Genomic DNA, 19314 nt, shown 5'->3' on the forward strand with positions numbered 1-19314 from the left:
ATGGCAGGCGGAACATGTAGGTTTGGGGAGGCGAATAGCCGGGGGCCTTGATGCGGCGAAGGTAGTTCCAACGCCCGATATAAAAGGGTCTGGACCCTCATTTCTCCAATCGTTGATAAACAAAACTGCTCACTCTCACCTCCTCGTGCAGACGCCGCAGTGCTAACCTGGTTCCGACTGACACCGTGAGGAGGGAAAAGAACGCCGAACCGCCCTCACTAGGAGAGAAGGGAGAAAGCGAGCGCTCCCCGACCCCCCTTGACGCCTGCCGTTCCCGTGCGCTCCACCGACCGACGACTCACGCGCGGGGTTGCGGGCGCCAAGACGCGAGGGCAGCCGGGGGCGCGTGCGCGCGGGAGGACCGATCGTGGGGTGGGGGCGGGGAAGGGACAGAGGCGAGCGCGGCGCGCCAGCAGGTGGGAGCGTCCTCTCGCGCGCGTGCGCGCCCCGTGCCTTCTCCCTCACGTTCCCCGCGCGCCGCGTCTCCTCCCCGCCGGGCGCGCGCCGCCTCCTGCCCTCGCGCCGGGTCTGTCTCGGTCTCTCAGAGCCGCACGCTCCGCGGAGCTCCAGCCACTGCCGTCGCCTCGGCAGCGGCTCTCCAGCCCGGCGGCTCAGCATCGGCCCCTCAGCGCCACGTCCCAGGCCACCTCCCTCTCATCCGCCACTCCCCTTTCCTTTCCCGCCCTTCTCTCCCACACGGTCCTCGGAGAGAGCCTGGATACGAAGCAGGCGGACGTGAGAAGGGGGTTGGAAAAATGGAGGTGCCGCGCCTGGATCATGCCCTCAACAGCCCCACCAGCCCCTGTGAGGAGGTGATCAAAAACCTCAGCCTGGAGGCCATTCAGCTGTGCGACCGAGATGGTAAGAGCGGCCGGGACGGTGAGGATTGGCCGGGGTGGGGGTAAAGCCCGCTGCCAGACGCCGCGGCCACTGGGGCTCCCGCCGACCCTGCTCGCCCGGGCGGTAGGGTCTTTTGTTGTCCCCCTTGTGCAGTTGAACGCTGGTGGGGGCTCCCCTTCGCGCACCCACTCTCCCCTCAGACCCAGAAACAAAAGGACCCCGGGGCTCGCGGGTTGGCTGGGGAAGTCGCCGTGGTCCCCGGCTGCGGAGCCCCTCACCGTCCTCGTCCGCCTGGCTCCCGCCGAGGGGTTGCCCCGCAAGGGCGCCGTTCCCGCCGGCGTCTCCTGCTCCAGACCAGGTGTTTCCGATCTTTGCCGCAGTCCCGCTTTCCTGGGTCTCCCGGCGAAAGCCCTCGGCATGTTTCCAGCGTTGCCCCCTGCCCCCAGCACACACTCGTTAGCGGTCTCTACGCGGAAACTTACTAGTTCCTTTTTGAACCTCACATCTTCAGACTTCCTACATTTTGAAGTCATTTAATCCTTTCAAAATGGAATTTGAAGTGACAGTTTTTTTTTCCAGTGAAGGGGCAGAAGAGTGAGTTTCAGCACCAAGGACAGCCACAAGGTTCGTGGTTTGAAACTGTGATTCAGAAACTGTCAAAAATGTGTAATGGAAGTGGCCTCGTATATCTGCCGTGATTCAGAGTATGTGGCGAGTACTCACCGTTGTGTCTTGATATTATATCGCTTATTCTATTGTTAAAGTTGACAGTCTCCTTAAAAAGGAAATTGATTAAACAGGTCTGAGCGTTAGAGGTAGACTAGTACAATGTGCAGTGTGGGTAGTTACAGCGCTTCTGTGTTATTAGTTGGAGTAGTTGGAGAGTCAGTGCTATTTCAGTAATGTGAAATAAAACTCCATTTGTAAAGAAGTCATCTGATTAGGACTGACTGATGTAATAATTGTAAAAAAATTATACAAGTGACAAAGGAAAAATAATTTATGTGTTGTCAAGATGACCCTGAACAGTTTTGACTGTAAATGAAATTAGTGTTTAACTGTGTATAGAGATGATTTAAAAATGGTTTTTAGTGACGGTTATGTAGATATACTAATAAACTTACAATAAGGTCATAAAATTGATCAGTATATAATCCAAGTAGAGAGCAGAGGTCTTGTTTCCAGTCATTTAAATGGTAATAACTTGATTAGGCGTTGCTGTATAGTACAGTTTAGGTCAACTGAACGCGAAATTTCCGTTTATTAATAAATTTAGGACAATCGCTCTTGGATTAATTGCTCTTTGAAGCCAAAGGCACTTTAAATAATTTTGAAAAAGGTGTAGTATAGATAATAAATATTCTTGCAAAAGGTGCTTTTATTTTCTTCATCCCTAGACTGTTTTGGTCACCATAGTAATAAGTGCACATATTTTTGACATTAACAATTCATTGTTTTGGTATTCCATATAGGAAGTTGCACTATTGGACTGTACAGATTACTTTTAACATACCACATAGAAAGTCCTATGGGTTTGTTTATACTTTTGTGAAATGATTTTGTAATGTTACCATTGTAAATATTTTTATTTTCCTATGCTGCTTTTTACAGAAAGCAATAATAAAGGTAGATTTTATTTTCATCTGCTTCAATGATTTATCAAAAGCTCGTCACTGTAGTTATTGGAAATAGGCAATTCATGGTTGCTCCTCAAAAGTCAGTAGTTAGTTCTTAAAATTGCACTTACCAGATGTTTCAAAGATACTAAGAAAAATAAAGTTTTTTTTTAATGATCTTTACAGAGTTAATAATGTACAAAAATTAATGTCCTGCATTTACCATGTCTCTTCTCCTAGAGTATAAGTTATTTTATTTTGGTAATGTTTTTTAGTTTCTATGATTCATATTACTAATCCTGCAAAAATGAATGAATTATGTAACATTTAATTGGGGATGTACTGGCACTAGGCAGTTTGAAAATTACTACTTATTTGCAGACTTCTAATAGATTCAACACATTAAATAGAGTTTCATTTTATAAAATAGCTTATGTCTTCAAATACAAAGGGCTCTCTTTATTAAAAGATGTGTAAAATGTGAAGATAGTTCATGTAAAGATTTTGTTAAATGCCTAACTTTACATTTTGTGAAACTCTATATGTCAATTCCAAAAATGTTAAGTTGACATCATAGGAATAATTTAAAGGAGATGATATAGTTACTTTCATAGAACAATTTTAAAATGTTACATTAAGTTTTTCAACCAGATCTAGTCATACTTTTATATTGAGAAATTTTCAGCCAGATGAATTTGCTTCCTTCATTTCCTTCCTTTCACCCCCTCTCCAATCTCATTGTTTTACTTCTGGAAATATATAACACAAAAATCTGTGGCAGATCTGTTTTGCATTTAAGTACATAATGAGTTATATTTTCATAATTGTATGATTGTAGAAATAAATATGTCTTGTTTGCTCTGTACTTTTCCTACTTTAATATGAATCTGATGATGGGAAAAATTAGTGCAATATTAATTCCTTAGAAGTGGAATGAAGTAGAGTAAGAGAAGATACCATGTGATTGTTTAATAAACATTTCCTTTTACCTACTCCACTTACAGATGTTTTTATAATGTTTTGCATTTTACGTCAACTGAGAGCTATAGCTGCTGGCAAACATAACTATGTCTTATTGTCTTATGCTTCCTTGGCGCTCCTCTTTTATGTTTTTTTTTCCCTTGTCATTTGCCTTTTTTCTTATCTGTTTACATTATTAGTAACAATTTACAATGCTTCTTTTTCCCATCATCCCTCAAAATGCTTAATAGTTTCTGAAGAATTTGTAATAGAGTCCAAGTGGTCATATAATTGGATATTTTAATTAAGCAAGAGGGTTTTCATACACACATTATCTCATGTGTAGTTTTATCCTAGGTATGTGTGCTCTGGTTGCTAATACAAGGCCCTGCCTAGATTTCACTTATAGTTCAAAATGAGGATTCTGGACAGACTTCTATTAGAAAACCTCTGAAGATGTGCTGTTTTCTTACAACATATTTCTCTGTTATAAGAAAAAGACTGTTTCTGTTCTTCTTTTGTATGTTGAAGTGGCTTCAAGTGACGTATATGATACACTTCAATGGTGAGTTTTCAAAAAAAATCAAAATAATTTATCTGGAAGCATTAGTAATATGGAAACTTATTTTCAATTTGTTTCTTCTCATAGATACTTTAGACCCTCACTGACCTGTGGCATTTCAGAACAGCTCTGACCCCACACATAGAATTCTACACTGCTTCTCTTCATCTTTTTTTTTTTTTTTCATCGTACATATGGAAGCTTTCTTTCCTTGCTGTGGAGGAAAGATTCATCTTTATGTTGCTTTATATGCATCCAAGCTCACTCCACATATTTTGAAAGATAAATTCCTTTCAATTTGGACTTTACCTTATTTACCTTATTTATAAATCAGCTGAGACTGTCTTCTTTATTGGCGTGTGAGTTAAACAAATTTTAAGTTTGAAAACAAAAGGTAATACAGGAGTGTTTAGTAACACAGTGCTGTATTAGATCATTCTTAATGGTATGTTTTAAAGCAGATGTCTAGGATGAATACTCTTAACTATTACCTTTCATAGTATAAGAATTTAAGGTAGGCATTACTGAGTCTCACTGACATGCGTGTAGCATGGTGGTAATACCATTTTACATTCAGACCTCTCATGAAATGTTGACTCTTGATACATATATGATCTTAGGAAAATTACTTAATCACTTCTTAGCCTCAAGCTTTCTCATGTAATATGGGTATAAAATGTCAGTCCTGTAGGGTTGCTGAGATAATTTAAGTATTATAAAACAGTTCTTGACACAAAATAGAGAATAGTAGTTATTTTAAATGGAATATTATTCTCCATATACCTCCTTGAGTTGAACTACTGCTTTATAATTCTTCATTATTTGGCCAATATTTGGTTTAGATGTTTTTTAAAAATTTCAGTTGTGTTTTATGTAGTAAATCTTATGTCACTTCAGTTTCATAAGTAGTCAATGGAAGCTAAATTCTGAATTTTAAATGAACAGTAAAATCACAGTTATAGTACTCTAATCTTTGCTTATGTTTTTCTATGACATCAGTTATATCCTTCTCAACCTTAATCCTAAAATCTATTTTCAGCTTCTGTTTGAAACCTGCTGTTTGCTGTTTTTCATGTACATTGTGACCTTGATACCTGCTTTGAGTAGGTATTTGCATCAGAGAACGTCTGTGTTCTTGATTCAACAAATGTTTTCTTTCTTTCTTTTATTTTTTTTAAAGTATAGATCTGTACTAGCACATGTGACCTCTGGGTTCAATTATTTGACCCAGATATTTACTATGGAGATGCTATGAATTTTTATTAGTGTGAAAACAAAACTAAACTAAAAGAAACAAGCAAACAGCTTGAAAACCATCAGATTATGTTAAACAAATTTATATTTTTGGTAGGGGTTCTAATTCATTCCCAGAGAAGACCAGGAAGTTACTAGAGTAAAAGTCTCATCAAAGCATATGTGACCAGGCTCCCTCCAGTGGTAGAATGACTGATATGTCATAAGTTGAAACATTCTTGCCTAGGTAATTAAGCCAATTAGAAATTCACTGTGTAGAATACTATCTAGAAAACTTTCAAGTCACCTTTAAAAAAAATCTTGCTGGTATTTCCTTCTCTTTAGGCCTAAGCTTTATTTTTTCATATAACTTTAGGTAATAGTTTCATGATGACTTTTATATTTTATCTTGGATTTCAGGATAATAATAATAATAGCAGGTACATCAGTTATAGCAGTAAGCATGATCCTTCTAGTTTTTTGTTTTTCTTCTCTGTCCTTAGTAAATGTATAATTTGTTTTCCTTATATATTTGCCTCTTTCTTTGGTTTATTTTCCATTTCTTTTAACTTTCTCTGTAATCATTTTATTGTTCATAAATTTAAATTCTGTCTTTACTACTATAAAGCATTTGGCTCATTTTAAGAGTTTAAAATATTTTGTTAATATTAGACAGTTAACTGTCCTATTAACACATACAAGAAGTAAAATTAGTATTTGGGGAGGACTTCTAGCAGAAATGTGATGAAAGAGTTGAAGAGTCTTGACAGGAAAAATAGACAGCCTCAGCTTGTTCTCAGTATGGGAGGAGAGTGAGTGGCAGTGGTATAAAAGAAATCTAAAAATAATTACCCAAAATTTGTGATTGATTGAATTTTCAAGCCAAATGAAAAGTGACCAGTGGTAACTGTAGGATTTTAGATTTAGGAAATCTGAAGAATCATTAACAAGAATAAAATTAAAAAAATAAAAAGGAAAGGGTATTTTGACATCTGATGACAGTATTTTACATCTTAAATTTTAGGCCTCAGTGGACATCTAAATGCATCCCAAATACTTTTCCAGGGCTGCTTCCCTCTGAGAAATCATTCTCAGAATAGTTTTTATGTACTGTTTTCTCATTATTGTTTCAGTGTGGACGCTCACAAGAAAATCCATTTACATTCTTCTTAGACACTCCTTTTCCTTCATTCTCACTATTCCTGCTCTTTAAGGCTATTTATCATCCAATGATAATATTTTGAGAATCGTTAGTAAACTACTTGATACAGAGGATTATGAAATAGATTTTTTTGAGTCATCTGCACAAAGATAGTTTTGGAGTCTTAGGAGACTTTTCGCAGGGATGTAGTACAAAGTGAAAAGAACATGTACATTAAGGTATTTGAAGTCTAATGTGAGAGACTTCTTTGGAAGCATATATTAAGCCTTTACCAATTCCACCTATGTTCTGGGAAAAGGGTTCTAGAATGAAGAAGAGAATTGGTCACAGAGCTATGTATTCCACTGGGGAGACTAGAACTTGGCTGAACAAGGAAGATTAGAATTTGACTTAGGTTTTAGAGTGACCTCCGAAGAGCTTTGTGTCTCTCCCCTTGAAGGTAAGGAATGATCAAATGCTAGGGAAGGCCAAGTTGAACCTCAAAGATGAAATGTGCAATTCAAGCTTGTTAATGCCGACAAGTACTCTACGTTTTGAAGTCCCTCATTAGATGTGAGTTGAACAAAAAGCATCACACTCCAAATTGTGGTTAGTTTGTTTATGATGTTTTGACTACTTGGACCAAGTTTGTGGTTCATTGTAAAGGGTTGTGGGATTTTTGCATACGTCCTGTTACTTGAAGTGTTTGTGGAAACTACTGTAAATAGATCTTTTTGTTTTCTATAGCCTATGCGAGTGTTGTTATCTAATAATAGTAAGAAAAGCTTATAATTTCCCTCAATGTATGCCAGTAAAGACAAGGCACAAAATATTTTTCAATATGCTTACCATGATTTTTCTGGAAAAATACTGCCTTACCTTCTCTAAGCCTGAATGTTGGTAAATCTCCTAGTCTTTAACAGTTTTAAAGCTGATGATAAATGCAAAGAAAAATGACAGACTATTTTTGAGCATCAAGTATGTGATATGTTCCTCGTGATTGCATTTTCGAGTTATATCTGTGATGTAGAACAGGGATCAGCAAGTTACAATCCTTGGGCCAAATCTGAAAACCTGCTGCCAGTTTTTTAAATAAAATTTTATTGGAATAAAGCCATGCTTATTTGTTTATATATTGTCTGTGGCGGCCTTCTTGCTAAAACATCAGAGTTGTGTAGCTGTGGCAACAGACCACATACTCCACAAACCTTAAAATACTTATTATCTAGTCCTTTACACAAAAGGCTTGCCAACTCTTAATGTAGAGGGCTAAGAAAATAAATTAATATCTCTTGATTGGAATAAAAATATTGAAAGAGTTTCTGAAAAAAAAAACCATAATATTTTGCTGTTATAGATTACCAGGGCTTTAGATTATGCTGGTCAGGCAGAGTTCTGTGGAAAGCTTAAAAACCTTACCAGGCAATAATAGGAAACAAGCCCTAGTTTTAATTTGAAATCTAGGCATCATATAAATAACTTTAGAAAGAAATACTAGTTCTGCATCACAATCTCATTAATAAATGTTTTAAAGAATCAAACATGATGATATGAACTTTGAGAAATACATTTATATTGATACATATTACAAACATTTATGTGTGCATCATATTCTTCCTTCTAAACCAAATTCTTATTGAAAATGACTCAAGGTCTTACTCGTCTTTCTGTTTCCATAATCTCACATACTACTTCTCAGTCTGTCTGTATTTTTTTTCAGTGTTTAACCTAAGACTGTCTGATACATTATAAAAATAGAATAAAAATGAATTATTAGAAAAATGAAATTTAAAAGATCCAAAAAGATTCAACAGACATAAAATTTACTGTCAAATTCATATACAAGTTTCCAAATGCTTAATCCTAATTTTTATATTTATCTCATCACAAATTGATAAATAGTTTGCAGACCACACTTTGAGCACAATAGCTAGAGGACGGTGACATTCTATCCTATTGAAAGCTTAATTTTTAGGTACTGAACTTAACCAGTTAATATTCTCACTTTGTTTCCTTTTGTTTTTTTACTTGCCTTGTATTGTTACTGTTTATACATGTATTACAAGTTTAGGATCTCTGTTAAGAATTGGAAAAAGGATCCAAGAATGTGTAATTTGGCTCCTGCATTTAAAGAATTTACTGGCAGTTAGGGAGATGATACATTTAAATAGATAAATACGTGATAAGTATATAATAGTACAGAAGAAAAAGTGGTTAATTCTGTCTTGAGTCTCTCAGATGACTTCACAGAAGGAAGCAACATATTTTGTGGGTATTAAAATTTAAAAATTTGAAGAAGCAGAATAAGGGCATTTCTGGCAAGATAAGTGCATATATAAAGGCATAAAACCATATATGTCCTAGGAATACATAGCACTTAGTATTGCTAAAAAAGAGATATTCCTTATGAGAAAATAAACTAAAAGCTAGTTAGGGAGAGCTGTTAATAGATTATGCCATGATCTATAGTTTGTATTTATCTAGTTTGAAATCATACTAGTAGACTCCAAACTTTGTAATTTGTAGAGAACCTTTTAAAGCAAAACCACCACATTTTAGAGAATTCTTAATAAGTAAAAGTAGCATTTTATTAGTATACACTTATCCTGAAATTAAAAACATACCTAGTATTTCAAATAAAGTCAATTGATCAATGGATATAGTTAGAAATTAAAATTAGCAGTTTACTTGAAAGTTGTTACTTTATATCAGCCTGAATATCCACTTTATTTCTGAATTTTATTTTTATTGCATTGTGTCTAGGAAATTCTGGTTCATACAGATAAGTAGTGGCAAATGATAATGTTCTTAATTCATTTTCTCTTCTCAGAATACTCTTTAAATAAATTGATTCAGACTTTAGAGAAATAATAAGTTTTTTTTTTTTTTCCCCTCAACTCAAAGTGTAAGTCCTTTTGGAGGGAGGTAATAGAATTGACTCATCTGTCAGTTCATTTTGTCATTGTTCAGTGTGAAAATAATGTATCTTGTAATATTCTGAAATATTCATTGATAACATTTTTTAAATGCTCACATTTTTTTGCTGATCTCTTAAAAATTTCAGAAGAGCTTAATTACTTGAATGAGGACTCAACTGTAAGGATCAGTTTCATTATTGATACTTTATATGTATCTATAAGCTTGGTAACATTTGTGACTTTTGTCAGATTGAGGTTTTTCAACTTGTTACAATGCTATATAATCATATTAGTGTGCCTATTATTTATATTTGAAAGATATTTGTATAAAAACTTTTTAATGACTAAAGTATTTCTTGTTTCTTTTGAAGTATTTATATTTTGCTTCAGGACATCTATTTAAGTTTGGTATGAAGAAAACGAATTTTGAAATTTTCTATCTGTAACAATACAGTTAACCCAGGAAAAAAAAGAAAAACCCATCAATTTAAATGATAATCTATGTGTGATTAGGCAAAACTGTTTTGAAATAAGTTAGTATCCAATCCTTACTAGTGAACAGTTAGTACTTAATGAACGCTGGCAAAAGCTTTTATAGGAGCTACCACTAATGAGATTTTAAAATTTTTATCTACTTCCTTTAATAGAGTTGTCTCAACAATTCTTACAGTTTAGTTGATGATGTGTTAAAAACTGATTTAAACATTAAAATTTTCTTGTTGTTTGTATGTTGGTTTAGCATCCTTGAATTGACCTATTTGAGAAACTTCTACAAAAATAAATGCAGAGATCTGCCACATTCAAATTCTAATGCAGTTAAATTGGAAAGATTTTACATAATTTCAACATTTGAATTAATCAAGCATATGTGATGAATAATTTTGTATTTTCTGCATTTTTAGACATGTACCACTATTTATTTGAGTTTTTTATAACAGTTTACTAATTTAACATATTTGTCATACTGTTATATAGGATTTAATAAGACTTTTGTCCAATCATGTATGCTGTTGTTCATAGGTAATATGGTGACTTTATTCTGAGCACATTTTAATTCCTAGATTTATAATAATTTCATATACACTTTTTTTTTCCTTCAAAATTGTGGAACTTGTTAAAGACTGTATCATTACAGGTTTCCCCTTGGTATGCAAAAGCAGAGCTTTCTTCTGAAAGCTTTTGTAAGCCAAAACGGTATAAAATGAAGAAGCAGTTAACTTGGGACACATATTGCTAATGTATGCACAAAATAAACCCAGATAAAGCATAGATGCTCACAGACACAGTTCAGAGCTCTGGGACTTGATGCTGTTATGTGGAGTGTAGTTCTCAGGAAAGGAACTTGGAGGTGCAGCTCTTCCTGCTTGGGGTGCACACTGCCTCAGTAGTGGCTCCCTGCCAAACAAACACTGAAGGCTGTTTTTGATTTTTTGCCTCCTCTTGTAGAGGGAAAATTCTCTTTGGATTTTTTGTGGCTGGAAAAACAGGTACTAGTGTAGATATTTTGTAAAAGTGAAGTGACATAAAGCGAAGTCTTGGGAAAGTGGAGGATAGCTTTATTTGCAAACCTTTTTAAAATTTGCCACTGCAATGTAAATTCTACTGACAGATGACTGTCATTGAACTTTGGTACAGTGTTTTAGCTTTGAGAGCTCCCAAATGTTAGCTGAAAGAGCAACTGTTACTAATTAATAGGAAGGCTTTGAGATGTCTTGAGTGAAATCGGTCTCAATATATCCATGTTAACACCTATGTAAGATTCCTGCTTTTAACGAGGGACCCACTTCTAGTTTTATAGGTAATTATTTTTATAACCTATACTGGAAAAAGTAGAACTATAACCCAAACTTAGAGTAACTCTATCACATGTGTAAAGAAATACACAAAATTCATAAGCCCTTCTATTTAACTTGTTCTAATGAGCTGAAGGGACAAATAGATGCACCTGAGCCATGCCTGCAACTAATTGAACACTGCTTGCAAACCCATAATGTTTGCAAAATTTTACTTGAGGGTATACTTGTTGAATAGAAAACAAACATGAAATATGATCAGAGCCACAACCTTTTTATACATTATGCCATTTTGTGTACTGAAGTAGCAGGCCAAGTTTTATTTTCATGTTTACCCCAAATCTCATAATTCAGCACAATTTAATATATGCTTTTTTAACTCAGTTTTTAAAATAGTTCAAAATTATTCAGAAGAAACTTAAATGATAGTGTTTGCTGAACCTCTTAATCACCTTTACTAAAAAATATAAAACCATTTATCAGAAACAATTTAAATCATTGGATCTCAGCATTTGTTACCAGGAGGACTTGGTGAAGCAGGCTGCTACCTCCACCCCTGAGTTTCTGATTTAATAGTTCTGGGGTGGAGCCCAAGAATTTGCATTTCTAACAAGTTTCCAGGTGATGCTGATGTTGTTGAGTCAGATACCACACTTGGAGAACCACTGCTGTAGGCAGCATAACCAAAGAAGTCCTTAGGTAAGGAAAAGTTATTTACATGTTTGGTTTTAATACATACAACCATTTGAGGAATGAACTGGAGTACTGAGCTCAGGAATCTCACCACTTATGGGGCAATTATAGATAAAAGTATTATTTAGAAAAGGAAGATGAAAATTTAGAGTGGAATTGAACATTTTTGAAGTAAAGTCTGTTGATTTTGTGATTGAACTGAAAGTGTGAGATATGAAAAGGAATTGTTGTTGATGGCTAAATTTACTAGATTGGGTACATTTTGATGCCAGTAAATAAAGTAGTAATTGTTGGAGTGAGTGTGCAGAAGTCTTGGTATCAGAATATTAACAAGCTATTAAAGTCTTCCGAACAACTTAGGTTTCAGATATTTATGGAATACCTCTGTGGAAATATCCAGGAAGCTCTTAGAAATATCTCTGCCTTATTGGAGTGTGTCTGAGGATAAAGATGGAATTTGATAGTCATTTTCAAGCTGTTTTTCTACTGCTTCTCTTTCTCCTTTCCTGTGTACTGTGCTCGGTCTCTCAGTCGTGTCTGACTCTTTGTGACCCTATGGACTGTAGCCTTCCAGGCCCCTCTGTCCATGGAGTTTTCCAGACAAAATGCTAGAGTGAGTTGCCATTTCCCACTCCAGGAGATCTTCCCAACCCAGGGATCGAGGTCATGTCTCCTGCATTGGCAGACAAATTCTTTACCACTGTGCTACTTGGGAAGCCCCTATCAAATGTTTTTTACTTCATCTTCTAGTCAGTCCTTTAGAATCATACTGAGTTGTTGAACTGCTTATTAGAGCAAGTAAATTCTAATGTTGGCATAATTTTTTGTGGTGTCTAAAATGAGCATTGAATTTTATATATTTTATATATATAAATTTTATATAATTTGGGGAGTTGTTATTTGGGGCAGTTAACATAAAAGAAAACAATTGACCTAAGCTCTATACTTGATAGATTTCTTTCCCTTATATCACCTGGAAAGAGAGTTAAGTATATGATTTTCTGTGCTTACTTTTGAGTTAAATTCACCCATTCCAGTCCATTTTAGTTCACTGATTCGTAAAATGTTAATGTTCACTCTTGCCATCTCCTGTTTGACCACTTCCTATTTGCCTTGATTCATGGACCTAACATTCCAGGTTCCTATGCAATACTGCTCTTTACAGCACCAGACTTTACTTTCATCACCAGTCACATCCACAGCCATGTGTTTTTGCTTTGGCTTCATCTCCTCATTCTTTCTGGAGTTATTTCTCCACTGATCTCCAGTAGCATATTGGGCACATACCAACCTGGGGAGTTCATCTTTCAGTGTCCAATCTTTTTGCCTTTTCATACTGTTCATGGGGTTCTCAAAGCAAGAATACTGAAGTGGCTTGCCATTCCCTTCTCCAGTGGACCACATTTTGTCAGAACTCTCTGCCATGACCTGTCCGTCTTGGGTGGCCCTACACAGCATGGCTCATAGTTTCATCAGATTGGTTAGATTTCTGTGATTGTGGTTTTCAGTCTGTCTGCCTTCTGATGGAGAAGGATAAGAAGCTTATGGAAGTTTCCTGATGGGAGAGACTGACTGAGGGGGAAACCTTGTTCTGATGGGCAGGGCCATGCTCAGTAAATCTTTAATCCAGTTTTCTGTTGATGGGCCATGCTCAGTAAATCTTTAATCCAGTTTTCTGTTGTTGTTTCTGTTCTGTTCCTTGTTATTTGACCTGAGGCCAAACTATGGTGGAGGTAATGAAGATAATCTACTTTGAAAGGTCCCATGCACACATTGCTACACTCAGTGCTCCCAGCCCTGCAGCAGGCCACCACTGACCCATGCCTCTGCCAGAGACCCCTGGACACTCATGGGCAAATGTGGGTCAGTTTCCTGTGGGGTCACTGCTCCTTTCTCCTGGGTCCTGGTGGGCACAAGGTTCTGTTTGCACCCTCCAAGAGTCTGTTTCCCCAGTCCTGTGTAAGTTCTGGCAGCTCTATGTTGGAGTTAATGGCGACCTCCTCCAAGAGGGCTTATGCCATACCCAGGTCTACTGCACCCAGAGCCCCTGCCCCTGCATCAGTCCACTGCTGACCCGTACCTCCTCAGAAGACTCTCAAACACAGTTCTGTCTCAGTCTCTATGGCGTCTGGGTCCTGGTGCACACAAGGTATGTTTGAGCCCTCTGAAGGTCTCTGGCGGGTATGGAGTTTGATTGTTAACGTGATTTTGCCCCTCCTATCGTCTTGCTGGGGCTTCCCCTTGGCCCTTGGAGGTGGGGTACCTCCTCAAAGTTGCTCCAGCACCACGCAGCTACCGCTCCAGTGCCTCATGTCTTGCTGGGGCTTCTGTGCCCTTGGACGTGGAGTGTCACCTCACAGTCACAATCAAGGCAAATTGGAATTGGTCAAACAGGAGTTAGCAAGAGTGAACATCAACATTTTAGCAATCAGAGAACTAAAATAGACTGGAATGGGTGAATTTAACTCAGATGGCCATTATATCTACTACTGTGGGCAAGAATCCCTTAGAAGAAATAGAATATCCATCATAGTCAACAAAAGAGTCCAAAATGCAGTACTTGGATGCAATCACAAAAATGACAGAATGATCTCTGTTTGTTTCCAAGGCAAACCATTCAGTAGTGCAGTAATCCAAGTCTATGCCCAGACAAATAATGCTAAAGAAGCTGAAGTTGAACAGTTCTATGAAGACCTACAAGATCTTTTAGAACTAACACCCAAAAAAGATGTCCTTTTCATTATAGGGGACTGGAATGCAAAAGTAGGAAGTCAAGAAACACCTGGAGTAACAGGCAAATTTGGCCTTGGAGTACAGAATGAAGCAGGGCAAAGGCTAATAGAGTTTTGCCAAGAGAACACACTGGTCATAGCAAACACCCTCTTCCACAACACAAGAGAAGACTATACATGTGGACATCACCAGATGATCAATTCAAAAACCAGATTTATTATATTCTTTGCAACCAAAGATGGAGAAGCTCTATACAGTCAGCAAAAACAAGACCAGGACCTGACTGTGGCTCAGGTCATGAACTCCTTATTGCCAAATTCAGACTTAAATTGAAAAAAGTAGGAAAACGACTAGACCATTCAGGTATGACCTAAATCAAATCCCTTATGATTATGCGGAAGTGAGAAATAGATTCAAGGAATTAGATCTGATAGACAAAGTGCCTGAAGAACTATAGACAGATTTGTGACATTGTACAGGAGGCATTATTCAAGACCATCCTCAAGAAAAAGAAATACATAAAGGCAAAATGGTTGTCTGAGGAGGCCTTACAAATAGCTATGCAAAGAAGAGAAGTGAAAGGCAAAGGAGAAAAGGAAAGATACACCCTTTTGAATGCAGAGTTCTAAAGAATAACAAGGCGAGATAAGAAAGCCTTCCTCAGTGATCAGTGCAAAGAGATAGAGGAAAACAATAGAATGGGAAAGACTAGAGATCTCTTCAAGAAAATTAGAGATACCAAGGGAACATTTCATGCAAAGATGGGCACAGTAAAAGACAGAAATGGCATGGACCTAACAGAAGCAGAAGATATTAAGAAGAGGTGGCAAAAATACACAGAAGAACTGTACAAAACAGAGCTTAATAACCCAGATAACCATGATGGTGTGATCACTCACCTAGAGCCAGAGATCCTGGAATACAAAGTTAAGTGGACATTAGGAAGCTTCACTATGAACAAAGCTAGTGGAGGTGATGGAATTCCAGTTGAGCTAGTTCAAATCCTAAAAGATGATGCTGTGAAAGTGCTTAACTCAATATGCTAGCAAATTTGGAAAACTCAGCAGTGGCTGACTGCGAAAGGACTGCAAAAGATTAGTTTTCCTTCCAGTCCCAAAGAAAAGCAATGCCAAAGAATGCTCAAACTACCACACAATTGCACTTATCTCACATGCTAGCAAAGTGATTCTCAAAATTCTCCAAGCTAGGCTTCAACAGTATGTGAACTGTGAACTTCCAAATGTTCAACCTGGATTTAGAAAAGGCACAGGAACCAGAGAAATTGCCAACATCCGTTGGATCATTGAAAAAGCAAGAGAGTTCCAGAAACAGAGCTACTTCTGCTTTATTAACTATGCCAAAGCCTTTCACTGTGTGGATCACAACAGACTGGAAAATTCTGAAAGAGATGGGAGTACTAGACCACCTGACCTGCCTCTTGAGAAAACTGTATGCAGGTCAAGAAGCAGTGGTTAGAACTGGACATGGAACAACAGAATGATTCTGAATCAGGAAAGGAGTACGTCAAGTATGTCAAGGCTGTATATTGACACCCTACTTATTTAACTTATATGCAGAGTACATCATGAGAAATGCTGGGCTGGATGAATCACAAGCTAAAATCTAGATTACCGGGAGAAATATCAATAACCTCAGATAAGCAGATGACATCATACTTATGGCAGAAAGCGAAGAGCCCCTTGATGAAAGGGAAAGAGGAAAGTGAAAAAGTTGGCTTAAAACTCAACATTCACAAAACTAAGATCATGTCATCTAGTCCCATCACTCATGGCAAATAGATGGGGAAACAGTGGAAACAGTGACAGACTTTTTTTTTTTTTTTTGGTCTCCAAAATCACTGCAGATGGTGACTACAGCCATGAAAGTAAAAGACGTTTGCTCCTTGGAAGAAAAGTTATGACCAACGTAGACAGTATATTAAGAAGCAGAGATAATACATTGCCAACAAAGGTCTGTATAGTCAAAGCTATGGTTTTTCCTGTAGTCATGTATGGATGTGAGAGTTGGACTGTAAAGAAAGCTGAGTGCCAAAGAATTGATACTTTTGAACTGTAGTATTGGAGAAGACTCTTGAGAGTCCCTTGCACCACAAGGAAATCCAGCCAATCCATCCTAAAGGAAATCAGTCCTGAATATTCCCTGGAAGTTCTGGTGCTGAAGCTGCAACTCCAATACTCTGGCCACCTGATGTGAAGAACTGACTCAGTGGAAGAGACCCTGATGCTGGGAAAGATTGAGGGCAGGAGGAGAAGGGGACAACAGAGGATGAGATGGTTGGATGGCATCACCGACTCAATGGACATGAGTTTGAGTAGGCTCTGGGAGTTGGTGATGGACAGGGAGGCCTGGCATGCTGCAGTCCCTGGGGTCTGACCCAGCTGAGTTGGACACAACTGAGTGAACTGAACTGTGCTTACTGTGGAAATACAGTGGACTGATTTTTCCTTCATGGTAACAGTCTACAATGTATAAAATAAACTGTTGGAACTCAGCAGGCAAATAATGACACTTGAACCTACGAAAGCTAAAATCTTTATACTGAAGCTATTCCTAAAACTTTCATACTGAACATATATTTCCAACATTTTTTAGACTTCTATTAAATTTAATATTTACTTTGTATGTATTGAATACTGCTCTGAATAAGACATAGTCTTTTTTATATTTGATTTGTGTTCTTTGCAGATAGCTGAAAAAACACTAATCAGCCACCACAGTGCTCTCTGTCATTTCTCTAGTGTTCTTAATAGTTTCCTTCTGAAAAATTTGACAGAAAGGCAAATGGCAGTGAAATGTAGCTAAATTATGTTAAACTGTGCTTTCTTAAATGATTTCTGAAATTTTTTGAGGCAAAGTGTTATAAATAATAGACTTTGAAAATACAGAGATTTAACATTTTTAGCTTCATTTATGTATATATACATATATATAAACCATATCAAGATAGTCTAATTGTTACTGGGCTGACAATTAAGTTTTAAAAACACTCTAGAGTGCTGCATTTGTATCATTTACTTATGAGTTTACAAAGCTCTTTTGCCAGCATTTCTATCAACATGTGTTAAATTTTTTTCTCTGAGCACACGGAACTTTTGTGAAATGTCAAAAACATTGTTTTTAAGTAAAAAATGACACCTAAGAACGATAAGTATGATGATGTGAGAAAGCAGAAAGGAGTTCTACCCAGAATAGCTTTTGCTAAATTGAAAAGTAGTTTTGCAAAATTTTTATAGACTAATATTATTATACCAACAGTATAAAGTATCATAATTTACCATGGGTCAGAATTTACTTTAGTTGCTTTTAAAATGACTCTAATTGTCCTGTATTATCACTAAGGGTCTGCAAATGGCTTACTTTTGTTTTTCTGTTATACTCTGCTACGTTTTATGGGGAAGTTAAGTGCTTTGTTTCTACATTGTAAAGACTTTCAAAACTGTTGTGTAAATGCTATGAGTGTTTTGTGTAGGAACCTCAGAGGTCATTTAAGATAATTAATGGGGCCATGGAATAAAGTAATAGAAGTTCTATTCTAATAGTAATATCTAATAGAAGAAATGTTTGATTAATCTTTTCTATATAGACTGATAGTTGGTATATAAAACTATCAACTGTACTGTTACGCATGATTGGTGTATGGAATTGAAAAATTAAAATATAATATTCAATTAGATACCTACCGATGCACTTTCTCCATTTTGATGCACTTTCTCCATGTGATATATTTTGCAAATGTGACAGCCCTTAAAACCAGGTATATAATTAAATCAAGTTTATAGATTATCATTTGAATTGCTATATCACAAAATGTTAGACCAAAATTATCAAAATATTAAGAACACATACTCATATTATTATTTTAGTAATAATTTTAAAATATGTGTTTTGTTATTTTAAATTTCTATTTTGTCCATAATCTGTAATATTTGTAGTACTGCTGCTGCTGCTGCTAAGTCGCTTCAGTCGTGTCTGACTCTGTGCAACCCCATAGACAGCAGCCCACCAGACTCCCCCGTCCCTGGGATTCTCCAGGCAAGAACACTGGAGTGGGTTGCCATTTCCTTCTCCAATGCATGAAAGTGAAAAGTGAAAGTGAAGTCACTCAGTCGTGTCCGACTCCTAGCGACCCCATGGACTGCAGCCTACCAGGCTCCTCCATCCATGGGATACAGTTGACCCCTAAACAACTCAGGCTTGAAATGCACAGGTCCACTTATACACAGATTTTTTCCAGTAAATACTACAGTTCTGTACCATCCTTAGTTGGTTGAATTCCCAGGTGTGAAACCTCAGATACAGAGGGATCTCAGCATCTGTGGATTTTGGTATCTGCAGTAGGTCCTGGAACGAATCCCCTTCGGGTACCAAGGGATGACTGTATATTAGTACAACAGCATGTGTATATAATTTATGAAGAAACAATAGCACTTATGAGTACACACTCAGCAGTTCTTATAGGGATACAAGATCAAAATCAATTCATAAGAATGAATTTTTATTATATTCTGTTTTTACATATCTTGCTTTATACAACAAGGTTTATCTGTATAAATCCACCCAGTGTTCAAAGGTGGATATTATGATTACATCGCAGAATTAAATACTTTATCATTAAAAACATCCCGTAAATATATTTTATAGAGGTATAAAATTGACATAACATTATATTAGTTTCAGGTATGCAGTGTAATGATTTGGCATTTGTATATATTGCAAAATGATCACAAAATAAGTCCAGTTAACATCCATCACCATACTTGGTTGGTAAGAACTTTCTTGATGAGAATTTTCAAGATCTGGCTAC

At 37.1% G+C, this 19314-nt stretch overlaps 1 protein-coding gene across 3 annotated transcripts in view; it reads left to right on the top strand.

Moving 5' to 3' along the window:
* Positions 1-239: 239 nt before the first annotated feature.
* The window catches only part of PHYHIPL (phytanoyl-CoA 2-hydroxylase interacting protein like), a 95478-nt gene continuing 76403 nt past the window's right edge, over positions 240-19314 (top strand). For 2 of the 3 annotated variants that reach the window (XM_027531050.1, XM_027531051.1), the window contains exon 1: positions 397-861. In XM_027531050.1, coding sequence (XP_027386851.1) covers positions 756-861 — 106 coding nt within the window. In that variant the 5' untranslated portion in view covers positions 397-755. Of the gene's footprint in view, positions 862-1419; positions 1465-19314 lie in introns of all 3 variants that reach the window. The other variant, XM_027531052.1, reaches the window with a different exon arrangement.

The sequence above is a fragment of the Bos indicus x Bos taurus genome, chromosome 28, assembly GCF_003369695.1.
Source record: "Bos indicus x Bos taurus breed Angus x Brahman F1 hybrid chromosome 28, Bos_hybrid_MaternalHap_v2.0, whole genome shotgun sequence".
Lineage (NCBI taxonomy): Eukaryota > Metazoa > Chordata > Mammalia > Artiodactyla > Bovidae > Bos > Bos indicus x Bos taurus.